We start from the raw sequence: 16,612 nt of genomic DNA, 5'->3' as shown, positions 1-16,612 counted from the left end.
CTTCCGTAGGAGGGCCAACACAAGAAATGTAGAGTATCCCCTCCACCGTCAATGTCTTAAAAGTACCATTTTTATCAAAGGCTTGCATTTGTGGCGATGGATGATCGAGTATCGGGTTTAGCTCGGTCCAGAGAGAGTAAACCGATGATACAAGCTTTGGTAAGGCAAACGATTAAGCACACAGATCCAAGTTAATAAGCTGTGTTTAACATTTGTCATGATCTTTTGAGCAACCTCTTTAACTATTTAGCATGTGTGTTGTTCACTTGTTTGAATATCAATTCGTTCTTTGTTTTAAGGAAAACATATTTAACTAAAATAAATTTTAATCCGCACCATATTAACACTAGTTGATACTAAAATGCTTTGAAATTGATTGCAAACTTGCTAATATGCTGTGTAGATGAATTAGAGAATGTCTCACACCGTTTTGTTTTGCTAGGTTTGCTGGTTGGTTTAAATGGTTTACGAGTTTTGTCTTGGTTATCATGTGATTTAGGGTTTTAAGTGTTTGGGCCAGGCCGGCCCTGAATAAGCATGGGCAAAGCAAAATTTATGGACCCCACTACATGTGACAAAAAAAGAAAAATGGTAAATGAATTGGCTAACTTTCACATCATGAATTAAAAAGAGCTACTGATCCAACGATACTTCAAGCATATGATTGCTTTGCTCTGCTTCTTCTCAGGGACGCCATACCGCTTTATGAAATGGATTATAAACATTAGCTGCAAAAGATGATACCCAAAAATCCTCTGGTCCTCGTTGGTAGAACAGTTAAAAAACCTTGTTAATGAATATTGTTTTGTAGTAGTTAAGTTTACAAGTTCTAAAACAAGAACCTTAGAAATGGTAAAAAGTTTCTTGTTATCGAACTTGGGATCCAGTTACCTTATATACGTTTTGCACAAGTAAATCGACAGTAACATATGATCTAGTTACAATGACTCAATCAGAGATTTTGGTATGGGCTAAGGCCCAATATATAATGGTCACCTTCAGATGACAAAAGTAAAGAGTTGATACTGAACTGGTGTTTGGCAGTTCAAGAAAAAAAAAACTGGTAGTTGATGTTGTTGTTCTCTACCTTTTCAATACACTAGAAGAACGCGGGAGATATTCTATTTTGGCCATTAATCTCGCAGACCATCATTTTCGAATCTTAAACACAAGCTGTAGTTAGGTCTACTAGTTCTAGCATGTTCAAAATCTTAGTAGTGATAAAGGTTTCTTGTGTATCAAACTTGGGATACTGTTCTTTTATACGTTGTGTGCAATCGACACTTAGATATGACCTAGTTACAATGATCCAATCGGAGATTCGGTATAGGCTAAGGCCCAATACATAATGTTACCTTCAAATGACAAGAGTAAAGACTTGCGTAATATATACAAGGAACACATTCTCTCTTCTTCTTTTTTTTTTTGGGTAAAATAACATATTTTCTTTTCTTGCTCTTATTTAGAGATTTTGATATTTGTTTTCTTCGAAGGAATGATGAATTTGTTGGATCACGAAAAGGTGAGCGACGAGGACCTCGATGTTCAACTAAGCTAGGTCTTCGCGTAGCAATCTCAATTTAACTCTGTTTATCCTTTTTTACCCTGTATAACCAGTTAATATTCATTTGTTGTAGTGTTTTGTATGCTGTTCACAAAAGTTACCCCAACCCGGTTTGGTTATATAGCTGGTTTATAGTTGGTTCGTAGCGGGGACCAGCAAAACGGAGACGTTTCCTAGTGACAATGGCAAAAGGAAGACCAGAAACGGAAAACACGGGAACGGATGTATTCTTCTTAAGGGGGTCTCCTACGCCGGCGACCAGATTGCATGGCTCGGTTCTGTTCTTAATCCAATGATATCCTGACACGTGTCCTTGTTGGTCCAGTATGGTTCACTGAACCTGTCGTTTTCACGCGTGTCTATTACGGAAGGTGACATGAGAGAGGGTTCCTAGAAATTTAAGTGTATCCTTCTAAAATAATTGAGCTTTATGTGTGTTTGAAAATTCAAAACTATAAACGATAACTGTTATAGTTTCACTGTATAACTATTTTTTTCTGGAAAATAAGTAAAAGACAATAATTAAGGTTGTGTGCATGTTACTAATATTAGTGCCTAGTGAGTGGTATTGAATACGACGCTGGCAAAAATAGAGTTATATGAAAGTTAGGTGTGAATGTTAACGAAATTTAATTACTCTTATGGGGCTAATCATTAACTAAACATTGTAATTAGTTGATTGTAAAACATAAGTAGATGGGGTCCATGTGTTAGCTCAATCATTTTCATAAACAAAGGTTCCTACTGTTTTCCTGATAGATGCTCCGCTCGTGAACTAGCCCTGTGAGTAATTGACTCTATACGCTGTAACCCGCATACTTTCCATTTTTCACTATAAAAATGACTTAACATTACCTTTCGATTTTTTTCTTTTTAATTATTAACATTGCAGATATGTCCGTCTCACGTTTTGAAAAAAATTACTTACCAAGACCTTCACTTCGTAAGCAATTAATAAATCAATTAGACCTTTGTTTGTTGAATCAGATCTGTTGTCACATGGATCATTGAAATCAGTCATTAGAATCATTCGGACTTGTTTACACATGCTTTTTTCTAGTGATCTAGAAAATGTTTATTAATGTGGCGTCAGAATATTATGTTTTGTTATAATCTAATTCATGCGTGTTACAAAAAAAAGTTATAATCTAGTTCATGCATAGCTGACATGGAGATAGGGACGTATAATCTTTAATAGACCCATAATTTCAGGACATTTTAATAAAATAACATATACATGCCTATCCAAGTTCTTTCATCTAAACTAATATTTTATTTTCATGTCAGCCTTACTGCTTTATTTCTGGTTTACCGAAAATGGACGATGAGTTAAAAAAGATTGTTCTATATGACTATATCACGAGTTTATTTTTCAAAACATTCTTTTTTGAAAATTCTACCTATGAGTGGATTATGAAGATGCTTATGTTTGAGAAGTTTTAGTTACTTTAAACTATATAAGACATCGAGATTGTGTGATATACGAGGTCCATTAGTCTTTTCTTATCAAATAATTAGGTTATATTCAAATTCCAAATAAAAACTAGCTAGTTTACACTACTTTGATAACACATTTTAGATAGTTAATGTGTTTCTTGTAAAGTTAATTTAATGTGTGTGTGGGTGAGCTGGTGTTTCATATTGGGAAGAGGATCGGACAAATCACATTGATAAAAGCTAAATAATTGTGGAATAAAACAAGAACAAGACAAAAGACGAAACATTTTTATATTTACATTTGTTTTAAAACACTTTTAAGACAATCCATTCGATCTGGTGATGCAATTTATGTGGCTATTCAGATTACCTTTTGAATATAAGATTGTTTAGCAAAATCAATTAATTGTATGAGGGCCGACGTATAGTATTCTTTTTACCGTGTAGTAAATTTTCAAGCTCCTCATAAGAAAAATAAACAAATGAACAAGGGGCATATGGTTATTAAAGTTATATGCTACTAGCATCATTTTAATTTTTTATATAAGAATATAACTTTTGAATTCTAATTTTTTATTTATCTCATACATAAATATATTTAATCATTTTTAATCTATTGAAAAAAATGAAGTGATATTTTTGTAAAATCAAAGAAGTACTCCCTCCATTTTTGAAAGTAAAATTTTCTAGAGTTTCACGTTTATTAAGAATATAATAAATATTTGCATTGTAGTTTACTATTTATCTTTTTATATACTTTCCAATAACTATCCACCAATAAAATTTAATCAATTCAAATATTCACAATTAATGTTCTTCAAAAATATACAAAGTACCTTAAAAAATATAAAAAATCTATCTTTGTGGAATAAGAATAAAACCCAAAAAATCCTACTTTTAAGAGAGGAGAGAGTAATATTTACTTTTATTGCCAAGTTATTAGTCCATTTTCACACTAAAGGTAATATATGCATGGGTGTCAGCAAAATGAATGACAATATGTGACCCGAGTAAACATTTAATTATTAATTTTCCTTTTAGTTTTTTATTTTTGCTATCCACACTATGCTAGATGTAAAACAGTTTCAGCTAACTTCATTTCCCAATATGGTACAAAATATGGAAGACCTATTCTGTGTGTTTACATGGATTCTCTGTATTTTACGTGGATATTACGCATTTCCCCTAACCTATTTTATTCCACCCCATGTATGATTAGCAGTATGAAATAAGATGAATTATATGCAAAAAGGCATGTGACATGTATTTCTAATTTCAACAATTGACATATTTCATCTTCTAAATTTTTTTAAAAAATTCTACAGTTACTTGAAAGTGAATCACAAAAGCTGGAAGTGCAATACAATATAATTGGATTCAGATGGTTATATAGGTAACTAGATAATATGTTTTTAGTTATTTATTCACCACCTTCACTTATCATTTCAAATTATTAACACTATTTATTATTATTTTTGCATATATTGCATGACTTTTATTGGCTCGACGGCCCTTTAGACGTTGAAAATTTCCCACTTCCCTATCATATGTTTTCCGATTCATTTTTATTTTCAACGTTTGTATCATATACACACCGTGTAAATGTATACTATATATATATTGAAATCTTGATATGTGAATAATCTCCATTATTGTATATTTGATTATAAAGTAGGTTAGGGCATGCGGCACTCACATGACTATTCCATTTAATTCTTTTCAGCAATCTGTTTAATGTGAACTCTCTCATTTTTTTCTTAACATGAAAAGCATCAAATCGAAAAAAAGAAGAAGATGCAATAGAAAGTTAACCTTTTTAGCCAAAAACCTCAAATATTAATCAATGACTCAATCATAGCTTAGTTCTGTAAAGGACAGGGTAAAGCTGTAAAAGTAATTAAACTCAGTTCAAAAATTAATTATAATTAAATAAATAGGAAATAATACTCATACTCTAATTCACTAATTTGGTCGGCAATTATTAAAGTGGGCCATGAATAAGTATTTTTGTCTCACACTTTTTTCTCTCGTGACATAAAGTAGTAACTCTGATTCAAAAGAGTAAGAAAAATAGTGAAATTTATAACTCCAAAGAAAAATAATGTACTACATGAGTAATTCTACTGCTTCTCGAGAGACGTAGAAGAATACTAGTATTGCAATTTGCAAATGACTCTTTCTTCAAGCTTTTCACAGAGCAAAGCTTTGTATCTTTTTAGTCACCGTGCCTTTAACAAGATTTAAAGAAAAATATATTTTTCAATTATTCGGAACTTGTGGAAAAAGATAAAACAAAAAAATACGGAAAACAAATTTGCAGGTAATGATAAAGAAAGGACAGATTGCTCTTGGCTTGGCTTGTAAGAGAAAAATATATAAAAAGAGCAGAAAATGCCATTTTTCTTTAGCGGTAGGGTTCTTCTTCATTTTCTCTGTATTTGTTTTATTTATACCTTTTTGAATATCTGAGTTTCAAATACATAGAGAAACGAAGATAATAGAGTTTCTCTTGTCCACAATCTCTCCCACTATTCTCTCACCAAAAAAAAATCTCTCTCTCACTCTTCTCGATCTTTCTACTTCTAGGTATTTTGGACTTTCTTCCTTCTTCTGTGCCCTCTACAAAAATAATTTGTCAAGTTGTTGATATGTTTCTGTGTAGTAATTTGTTGCTACTTCTATTTTGTTTCATTTACACTGATTTGTTGATTGCAAATATGAACCAGAAAAGTGGATAGAGGTTGTCTCTTGGGTTGAAGACAAAGAAGGAAGTGATACATATATTTATACATACACAAGTATTAAAAGAAGGAAGTTAGGATTATATATTATAGGGGCTCATTTCTTGTATGTATCTGTTAAATCTTCTCTTTGTCTCCGTTTTGTCATCAGTATATGTCTATATTTATTTATATAGATCTGAAATTTTGTTTTGTTTGTTCTTATATATTTTTGCTTGTTCCTTTTTTTTTCTCTCTTAAGGCTTTAGTGATGATGAACGAAGACATCTTACTTCATCAGCAAGTACACCAACAACAAGAGGAGAATATGTCGAATCTAACATCAGCTTCTGGGGATCAAGCAAGTGTCTCTTCCGGAAACAGAACTGAAGTAAGTGGTTCTAATTACTTCCCTCATCATCATCAACAAGAAGAGCAACAACAGTTCATTGTTCCTGAATCTCAGCCTCAAAAGAAGAGGAGAAACCAACCAGGGAATCCAGGTTCGTGTGAAGAGAATGGTTTAAAACAAAATAGACAAGTTTTTCTTTATTAGTTTTTAACTGATTCTTTATTCCAATTATTTGATAGTGTCATCTTTTTAGAAAATTATGGGTCTTCTCTCAAAAAGAATATTCTTTTTACCCTTTTGTTCTCTTTATCATCTCTATTCTAAACAAAGGAAAGAAACAAAAATTTAGATCAAAAAGAAAAAAACCAGAACTTTATTAGTATTTTCTTTGAAATTTCTAATTTTAAGGACGTGTATTGTTGGATTTTTTCTTGTGCGTGCTAATTATAATTTCCCTGAATATATTTACTAAATTAGTTAAAACACCAATTGCAGCTTTGTTAATCTTAGTTTACCCATTATCAGAAAATTAAAATTAGTATTTTTCAGTTTACTGACTATAGTTTCAACTTTCAATATTTTTTTTTCAGACCCGGAATCAGAAGTGATTGCTCTGTCACCAAAAACACTAATGGCAACAAACAGATTCGTGTGTGAGATCTGTAACAAGGGATTCCAACGAGACCAAAATCTACAGCTTCACAGGAGAGGTCACAATCTGCCATGGAAGCTGAAACAACGATCCAACAAAGAAGTGATAAGAAAGAAAGTGTATGTTTGTCCAGAAGAAAGCTGTGTCCACAATGACCCATCTCGAGCTCTCGGTGACTTGACCGGGATCAAGAAGCATTTCTGTAGAAAGCATGGTGAGAAGAAGTGGAAATGTGACAAATGTTCAAAGAAATATGCTGTTCAATCAGATTGCAAGGCTCATTCTAAGACCTGTGGCACCAAAGAATACAGATGTGACTGTGGCACTCTCTTTTCTAGGTAAATAAACCCATTTTTTAATATATTAAATGATTTGGAATATAGAGTAATTACAATAATCAGTACTGGTTTTGAATTGGGGATGTTGTGGTGTTGTAAGAACTGGAGGGACACATGGTACAAAGTATTCTGTTTTGATATGAGTAATTTCATTTAATTTGAAAGAGGACAAGAATGGTAGCTCAAAAGAATCTTCATTTATAATGTATGAAACTAGTTCAGGGTACTTTTCTTACTTTTTTTTCTATTTAGAAAGCTATTATGGGCCTTTTTTATTTCTCCTTTTTCTTGCATTAATCATTCATCTTATAAAATACATATATGTGATTGCTACACGCTTTAGATTGGACCACATAGCTTCTCTCAACGCGACATTTCTGAATATTAATTAACATTGTCATTGATCACATTATGGTTTTGTTGTTTGCTAAATAAACAGGAGGGATAGTTTCATAACTCATAGAGCATTTTGTGAAGCATTGGCCGAAGAGACTGCAAGGGAAGTAGTAATACCACAAAACCAGAATCATCAACCGAACCCTCTTATGATTCAACAATCTTCTTCTTCTTCTTCTCATCATCATCAAGCACAACCAACCGTGAACATCTCGTCCTGTTCTTCCTCTTCCCACAACATCATCAACAGCCTTCACTTCGAGACCAACCATAATGGTACTAATAATAGCAACACTAACAGCAACCACCTCCATACTTTTCCAATGAAGATAGAGCAACAACAAAGCAATGATCATATCATCAGTTACCACCAGCACATCATCCCTCCTTGGCTCACATCTCCAAACCCTAACCCTAGTAATGGTGGAGGAGGTTTGTTCTCTCTTGCAGCTTCTCCGGCTATGTCAGCCACCGCATTGCTCCAGAAAGCAGCTCAAATGGGTTCCACAAAGTCACCCCCATTACCACCAAACACAGACTCCGAGAGGCCAGCTCATCATAATAATAACCTCACCACAAAAATGGCGTCAATGATGACATCACCATCTGGCTTCATCAGCTCCAACAACAGCAACAACCAAGTTCTCTTTCAAGACTACAATGCCTCTGAGTTTGATCATCACGGTGGAGAAGAAGCCTTCGACGATACATTCGGCGGGTTCTTGAGGACAAACGTTGATACTACAACCACGTCAGGATCAGACAAGAATAAAAGCGGTGGCGGAGGAGGAGAGGGTTTGACGAGAGATTTCTTGGGGCTAAGACCGTTAATGTCTCATAATGAGATTCTAAGTTTTGCCGGTCTAGGGAACTGCATCAATGGCTCTGCTTCCGATCAGCTTCATCCAAAGCCTTGGCAGGGTTAGTTAGATTTTTGCTCATCTATATAATGAATCTATCTAAGTTATTATATTAATATATGGGTATATATATGCATATCCAGTTTCTTATTTATTCATAATCCGTTTTTTCCTTTTCTTATTTTGTTCTGCGTTTTATAAAATTTGTATGTTGAATGTTCGCCAAAGGAGAATCAAAACGGTGCAAGTTTATATATAAATTTTTGATTAATTTTCCTATGTATTCGTCTATTTTCCTTCTGATTTTCTTTTGGATTCAGAAAAAGACCAATGATTATTGGTCAACTAACAGTTTGTTTTGTTGTATTTTCTTTATGACGAATATGGAACCATCAGTCTAATAATAAAAGTATTTATAATCATTTACAAAATTATTAGGCAGCTGAAACGTAAAAGAAAAGAGGAGAGAATGAAATATATAAGAAACTAATAATTAAATGTGGCACATGAAAATCATAAAGTAAAGAGGAGGAGGATTTTTTTTTTTTTGATCAAATAAAGAGGAGGAGGATATGCATTGGATTCTATCGTTTCATCAGGGTGACTTTTGCTTATAAACCTAATTCATACTTGATAAGAAAAAACAACCTTATTCATAAATTTGAAATGCAAAAATATAAATGTATCAATCTCTACATATATGTACTGTATTATAAATTTTATTTACCGTAATCTCTTTTTTTCTTTCTTATAAGATCCAATCTGATGCAGGCACGCAAGTGGGATCCAACAAAAGATAGAGACGCATCACGCTCTGCTTGGTGGCATGCATTAAAAATATGAATATCACACATGGCCACAACTTTATAAAATGCTACTGTTGATTAGACATTAACACGTTTTTTAAAGTGATGATTAGTTTAGTTACAGCTCTTGATCGGTTAAGTTACTATCTGCAATTTGAAAATTTTAAACTTGTTATAATTTATTTACCGAGATTGTCATTATAAAAAAGCTCTAGTTGACCATATATATGACCTGGCTACAAGTTGAACAACTATTTGAATGTTTTTTGTGGTTTTTAGCTAAAGTATGATATTTTCACATGCAATAAAGTGCGGAAAATGATTGAAATAGATAAAGATGTCCTGTTTTTCGACGAGGCGGATGTGACATATATTTTCAACACATTTCTTATAGCTAAATAAGACTATTAAGGGAAAAAGTTATAACTTGATCTTCATTTTAATGGAAGAATCTACAACAAGACAAGATCTTTGTTTGGGTTCAAACTTACAGTAAAGTAAAAATAAGGGACGTATGGATGTAAAAGATGTCAAATAAAGAGGGCCCATAATGTGTTAAAAAAAAGAAAAAAAAGGAACCATTAATATGTCAGTGTCAATATTTTTTTTTGGGTCGAAATATGTCGGTGTCAATATAAGTGTGGCATTTGTAAGGTTTGCTTTTTGTCTGATTTTATTGAAGTGATCCCACACAATCAGTATTTTACTATTTTTACTTAGTTCTTTTTTTTTGTTTGCTTGTCAAAAACAACAACTTTTACAAAACCTTATGTTATACAATAATGCTTGACAAAAAGTTCTACAACTTTGTAAGTTGAAACCAATCAGTTAATGTTTTACATACAAAAAAGACCATAATTTTCAGGAGTTCTCGCAGCAGCGACGCTGTGGAGACCCTTATCTGCCACATGAGGTCTTTCTGTCCCACCGGATAATCTTCTATGTGGCTCCTCTGCTGAGTCTAATGCTAATATATTTTTCAACTGTTCTTACTCGACTGAGGTTTGGTCAACCTTCTTCACTCACCACCCACTTTCCCCACCTTAGAGAAATGAGTTAAAAGGGAATTGTATTGGTCAAATACAAAGTAAAGGTAGGTTAGATTAAAAGAAAAACCGAATCAAACGGTGTCTGAATTCCTCGGTTAAGCGAATTCCGTATAATCAGACGTATGCAGCAAAAAGGCAAAACTTGAATTAGAGCAAAAAGTATTTCCGGAAATGTTCGGGATTTTGAACCCGACGTAAATCGAACACGCAACCTTCTGATCTGGAGTCAGACGCGCTACCATTGCGCCACGGATCCGGATACTATAACTACTAACTTAATTATATATAAACCAACTTAAATTACATTTAAACAGTCTGTTAAATGTTTGTTGTCTTTTCAAATTTGATCCAATGTAATTGACTTGATCGATGGGGGAAAATATTTAATTCATTGGATCGGGTCACTGAAATACTTTGTGCCTTTGTGGTCTCCAAACAGACTAGAACAGAGCTCTACGTCGTAAAAATGCAATCATGCAATTTTTTCTACTTAATTTATCTCTATATGAAATTTACAAGGGCTTGTTTTCTCAAAAGAATCTGTGATAAGACGTGTCCAATATTATCTTTTACAAAAACCAGCAAGTTCTGTTTGTCATGTTCTGTGGGTGATTGGTTCTTTCTTCTTTGTCCTCTCATCTCGGTGATCGAAAATATTCGATAAGAACTAATTAGAGTCTGAACCTGATGTTGTTTCACAACAGAAGAACAAGATCTGCCCCTGATATACGTCAATAGCAAGATGATCCAACTTACTCCCTCGCAATTATATAGATTTGTAGGGGCATAAATAAAAGACACCACTCCATGATATCGATGGGAAGCTCAAAATCCTAAGAACGCACCCTAAACTATTTTTGTTAAATTGGCTTTCGATTTTTTTTTCCAGATTTAAAATTACTTCCATACTAGGTGACTCACTATGCGCGGGAATGAATATTTACGTAAAAATTAAATTGTAATAGTCATTAATATTTATTTTGTTTAGTTTAGTGTTATATTTTAAATTATTTTAGTTAAACATTTTATTTTATGAGTTATTGAATTGTGATGTTTTAGTATACTTTATTTTGTAGAATGTTTAATTTTGCTATGATATTTGTTTCTAAAGTTCTAGTTTGATTTTAATCTGAAGTAGTTAGTTTTTATTATTATTTTTTACTAAAAAGTTAGTTTTTATTGTTTGTATGGTTATTTCAGTTATAATTTTGTATTTGGTTTATTTTGTTTTATTATCGCAAATCATTTAGACAGTTTATAAACAAAAAATCAGTTTAAATTTTAATTATGTAAAATATAACTTTACATTTAAAAATTACACATAAACATAAATTCAATTAAAACTACCTAATGTTTTAGAAAACTTTCTTGTAAATAACATTTTGGTTTTATTTTGTGAAGGCAACATTAGATATAAATTTTATGTACCGCGTTATAAACTGAAATATTGATGTGAAGTAACAAAAAATACAATTACTAAAGATTTAGCTGACTCTATTACATATATAAATGTTTTTTCGATAAAATATTTAGTTAACTAACTTAGTTAAAATATTCTTTCAATATATAGTTTATTTTATGATATTCACTTTGATATTTCATTTATTCAAAGATGAATGAATTTTTATACCAAAAAATGGGTATGTATTTTTACAAAGAAAAAACATAATTTTCGTGAATAAATAGAATATTAGATATTAAACTATTTAAATTGATGGTTCAAACTTCACAAAATTAATTATTTATTTATGTAAAGATATGAAAATCTATATATCATTAGGCTGAGAATTTTAATTATAGAAAAAAATATTGACTTTAATTTAAAAAGTGATTAAATAAAGTTAAATAGTAATTATGATGTTTAAGTAATGTGATCAATTTTATAAATAAGATTTTTTTAAATTATACCCTACACAAAATGTTTCTAGTAAACGTGACCAAATTTCTAAATAAGAAAAAAGTTTTAATATCTTACAAATATATTTCTCACTAATTTGACGTATTTATTTTACTAACGATATATTAAAAATGATCATGTCATAAAAAAACTGATTTAACTAAACATGATTTTGGGAAATAATTATAATTTTGTGAATTGGATATTTTAAAGGGAATTATTATCATTTAATTAGAACATGCTATAAATATAAAATAAACTGTTATATATTTATATATTAAATATATTCTCTTTTTTATATTACATTCTTTTGATATATATAAAATTATTTTTTTCTTAAATTATAGTTTTAGATATATTTATATTATATTTTTTTCTGGTTTATATATTTTTATTAAATTACAAGCTTTATATATATAATTTATATTGATATATTGATATTAAATATAGTTTTTAATATCAAATTCCTTTTTGAGTTATATAGAAGGAAATTTGTTTTTATTAAATTACAGGTTTTTAAAATGTTAGATATTTATTATATATATTTTATTTTTGATAAAAAATGTTTTGGAAACAAATATTTAAAAATCAATTAAAATATCAGTAATGATATTTTAACAATAAATTTATTTATCAATGTTATCATTGTAATTAATCATTCTAAAAATTAACATCAGCATAACACGTAAGAAACTGACTTGTTTTAGAAACAAATATTTTAAAATAATTAAAATATCAATTATAGTATTTTAACAATAAATTTATTTATCAAAGTTATCATTGTAATTAATCATTATAAGAATTAATATGAGCAAGACATGAAACTGAATTCTTAATATAGATTATAGAGATGTTAATAGTCTGTGGTTATTTAATAATTGATTTTAATTTTTTTATTAAAATCTAGTGTCATTAATTTTTTTTTGTATTTAAGTTATTTCTATTAAATATATGGGTTATGCAACAATGAATCTTGATCAACTGTAGATTACATTCTGCTTAATAATTGTTTAATGAGATCATTAGATTGTTAACTTTTTAATTTTTTTATCCCAGTTTTAGCAGCAACAAGTAATGAAAAAAGGTAAGGTGACACATAAAACGATCGTACCATAACTTTGATTATTTATCTATAAAAACAGCGTGGGCAAGCGTTGAAAGTTAAAAAAAAAAAACTACTTTGCAACTTCGGAGAAAAAAATGACAAGAATGTCCGATCTACCAGAAGAGTTGACAAAGGATATATTCTCTAGGAGAAGACACAATAAGAGGGAAACTTGTAAAAACACCACGCGCCTCACGCGCTGTGCGAAAAACCTCTCAAACTAAAGACGTCTTCGTTTCACCTCCTCCGTCGCCGGCTTCGGCGCCGGTCGCCGCCTCCCGGAATGGGAAAGAAGAAATCATCAAACGGCAAGGGAGCTAACAAAACCAAAGCTCGCCCTAGCTTGTCCTCTCCGAGTACGAAATCTGTCTACGTCCCGAAGCAGAGCACCGGCTCTGATTCATCCTCTGGAAAAGTTGTTGTCGACTTCCCTCCAGCAATTGATGCCCAGACTGCTACTCCCATAGTGGATCTGGCCATGGAGATTGAAACCCCCAATCTCGAAACCCTAACTACAGTCGCTACGGTACCTGGATCTACAGTCCCCGATATCACTGCTGAAATCAACACTGCTACTGAGGTGGTGACTGAAACGATAACATCTCAGGATAGTCAGGATCCTCAGGGCCCCTCTCCTGCCTTGCCTACGGCTTCACCTGCAACCCCTAATCCAACGGAGCTCTGGAAAGGATTTGTAAAGAAAGCTACTATAAAACTTCACCCAACGGAGAAGCCGTTTCTTCTCGACTCAGGGGAGCAGTGTGTTACCATCCCTAATGCTGTCGTGGAGAAGAACAAGAAGGCTTGGGAATGCTTCATCCTAGGTCAATTCTATGATGAATCCCCTGCTCGAGGAGCTGTACACGCGATTGTAAATGGTATATGGAGTAAACATCGCAGAGATATCACGGTATCAAAGATGGACAATCATGCTTTCCTCTTCCGGGTTCCCTGCCCTAATGCCCGTAGGCGCATCTTGAGCCAAAGTCTATGGCAGATTGATGGTCTCACGATGTTTGTAGCCAAGTGGTCTCCGGGTATCCAACAGGTCAAACCTGAACTAGAGATGGTGCCTGTTTGGCTAGAGTTCAGAGGTGTCCCGCTGCAGTTCTTCAATGGAGATGCACTGAAAGAGATAGCAGGAATTGTTGGGCATCCGGTCTGCCTGCATCCGTCTACAGAACAGCTTACAGATATTGAAGTGGCAAAGGTGTATACAGTTATTGATCCAAGAAAGCCTCTCCCGGAGTTCGTTAATGCTCGGTTTGAAAGCGGGGACACACGTCGCATCACTGTCTCCAGCCCTTTCCTCCCGTCTCTGTGTTCCTTTTGCAAGAAGGTTGGCCACTCCATCACACGATGTAAGGCAGCACCAAAGACGTGTACTTTATGCAACTCAGTAAAGCACTTAACGGTTGAATGCTCCAGATACAATCGTGACAAAGCCAGGGGCAAGGCTCCTATCAAAAGCTTGCTTCCGATAGTGCCACAAACAAAAACCGTCTACAGACCAGTGGGTTCAAAGAGTACTGATGCGCTGAGCTATGGAGAGACTGCAGCCCTTGCAACACGCTCTCCCCCGCCTCAACATAAGTCACCTCCTCCCCCACGTCGGGCAAAGGTGGTGGAAGACAGACAAAGATCTCTATCTCCTGCTACAAATCAGTCTAACCGGGCAAAGAGTCCACTCCAGTCTGTTCCTGTTCAGTCCATGAATTTGGGGGAAGGCGGTCTCGTGGTGGATTTTACTCCTTATGCAGTGCCTCAGAATTCAGATGGCTCTCTCTCTTCTGGTCACTCTTCGGGTCATGTATCTGATGGGAGCAACGTTTCTGGAGATGAGGATAACCCGGATGATGGAAATGACAAATACATTGAGGTTATTTCCCGAAGAATGAAGAAACAGCTGAAAGGAAAGTCTAGGGGTGGAGGCCCTTTAATCCTCTAACTTTTTACTTCTTATATGGATCTTTTTTGCTGGAATATAAGAGGAATAAATGATTCTGTAAAGCGGCGGGGTTTTAGGAAATGGATGCGGAAGAATAAACCCATTTTTGGTGGTCTCGTGGAGACACATGTACAGTTCCCTAAATCGGCTAATATTATGAACTCTATTTTACCGGGCTGGTATTTTCATGGAAACTATGACCACTCGGTGCTCGGAAGGATATGGGTGGTTTGGCACCCTTCGGTTAAAGTAAGGATTATCTCAAGTTCGCACCAACTTACTTCTTGCTACGTGAAGCTACCGCATATAAATCAAGAGCTTCTAGTTTCTTTTTGACCAAATCGAAGACATAAAGAAGCATGCTGTTGATTACTACTCATCCTTACTAGGTGGTTCTTCGTCATCAGCGGCGCCTCCTCCGTCAATTATTGCCTCGTTCTTACCCCTGCGTTGCTCTGCGGAAGCTGTGAGTCTTCTTGCTGCTGGGTTCACAGATATGGACATTCAAGAAACATTTCTTGCTCTTCCTATGTCCAAAGCGCCTGGCCCAGATGGATACCCTGCAGAGTTTTTCAAGGCAAATTGGAGTGTAGTGGGTAAAGATATGATTGCAGCAGTCAAGGAATTCCTGTCAACGGGATGTCTGCTCCAACAATGGAACTCAACAATTATCTCCCTAATACCAAAGAAGGCAAATGCAAACCAGATGAGCGAATTTAGACCCATCTCCTGCTGCAATACTGTCTACAAAGTAGCCTCGAAGCTTCTGGCCAACAGGATCAAATCCGCCCTGCCTATGCTCATTTCCTCTGCCCAGTCGGCTTTCGTCCCGGGTCGCCTCCTGGTGGAAAATGTTCTATTGGCGACAGAGCTGGTTGCTGGGTATAAATGGAAAGATATTTCAAAACGATGTATGCTGAAAGTGGATCTTCAAAAAGCGTTTGATTCGGTCAACTGGGACTTCATCTTGAATACTCTCGAAGCTCTCGGATTCCCAAGCCACTTTCGGAAGCTAATTGCTCAGTGTATAACCACCACCAGATTCTCCATCTCGGTTAATGGAGAGTTATGCGGGTATTTTAAAGGCTCCAAGGGACTCAGACAGGGTGACCCCCTCTCCCCCTACCTCTTTGTAATTGCGCTAGAAGTGTTCTCCCAAATGCTTAATGCGAAGTTTAGAGGTGGGGATATTGGCTATCACCCAAAGACATCAGCCCTTGAGGTAACCCATCTTGCATTCGCTGATGATCTTATGATATTCTTTGATGGTGAGAAGAGCTCTCTTGCTAATATTGTTGATACTATGGAGTTATTTGCCACTTGGTCTGGTCTGAGAATGAATAAGGACAAGACAGACCTCTTCGTGGGAGGTTTGAACCAGCATGAAGCTACAGATTTGACAAGTCTTGGGTTCACTCTAGGTTCATTACCAATCCGCTATTTGGGTCTCCCTCTTATGCACCGCAAGCTGCGCATTGCTGAATACAG

At 34.2% G+C, this 16,612-nt stretch overlaps 1 protein-coding gene and 1 non-coding gene across 4 annotated transcripts; one reads left to right on the top strand and one right to left on the bottom strand.

The window, feature by feature from the left end:
* Positions 1-5,424: 5,424 nt before the first annotated feature.
* On the top strand, positions 5,425-9,351 carry LOC108813346 (protein indeterminate-domain 11-like). Of its 3 annotated transcripts, XM_018585881.2 has the most exons (6): positions 5,425-5,587; positions 5,728-5,848; positions 5,984-6,224; positions 6,664-7,063; positions 7,503-8,380; positions 9,091-9,351. In XM_018585881.2, exons 3-6 carry the CDS (start codon positions 5,993-5,995, stop codon positions 9,117-9,119), a joined length of 1,539 nt encoding a protein of 512 aa, XP_018441383.1. In that variant the 5' UTR covers positions 5,425-5,587; positions 5,728-5,848; positions 5,984-5,992; the 3' UTR covers positions 9,120-9,351. The 3 variants fall into 3 exon arrangements, with proteins under 3 accessions (XP_018441383.1, XP_018441381.1, XP_018441379.1); XM_018585879.2 differs by lacking the exon at positions 5,728-5,848 and having other exon boundaries at positions 5,426-5,587; XM_018585877.2 differs by lacking the exons at positions 5,425-5,587; positions 5,728-5,848 and having other exon boundaries at positions 5,855-6,224.
* Positions 9,352-10,358: 1,007 nt separating this feature from the next.
* TRNAW-CCA (transfer RNA tryptophan (anticodon CCA)) lies at positions 10,359-10,430 on the bottom strand. The gene has a single exon. It is a non-coding gene; the product is annotated as a tRNA-Trp (tRNA).
* Between the last annotated feature and the right edge of the window lie 6,182 nt (positions 10,431-16,612).

The sequence above is a fragment of the Raphanus sativus genome, chromosome 6 (assembly GCF_000801105.2).
Source record: "Raphanus sativus cultivar WK10039 chromosome 6, ASM80110v3, whole genome shotgun sequence".
Lineage (NCBI taxonomy): Eukaryota > Viridiplantae > Streptophyta > Magnoliopsida > Brassicales > Brassicaceae > Raphanus > Raphanus sativus.
This window is presented reverse-complemented; position numbering and strand designations above follow the sequence as displayed.

Bases quoted from the DNA above. Each gene is read 5' to 3' on its own strand.
- LOC108813346 (XM_018585877.2), top strand. From the start codon at position 5,897: ATGTCTATATTTATTTATATAGATCTGAAATTTTGTTTTGTTTGTTCT. The intron at 6,225-6,663 runs GTTCGTGTGAAG...TTTTTTTTTCAG, and splicing joins AAACCAACCAGGGAATCCAG to ACCCGGAATCAGAAGTGATT. The intron at 8,381-9,090 runs GTTAGTTAGATT...AATCTGATGCAG, and splicing joins TCATCCAAAGCCTTGGCAGG to GCACGCAAGTGGGATCCAAC.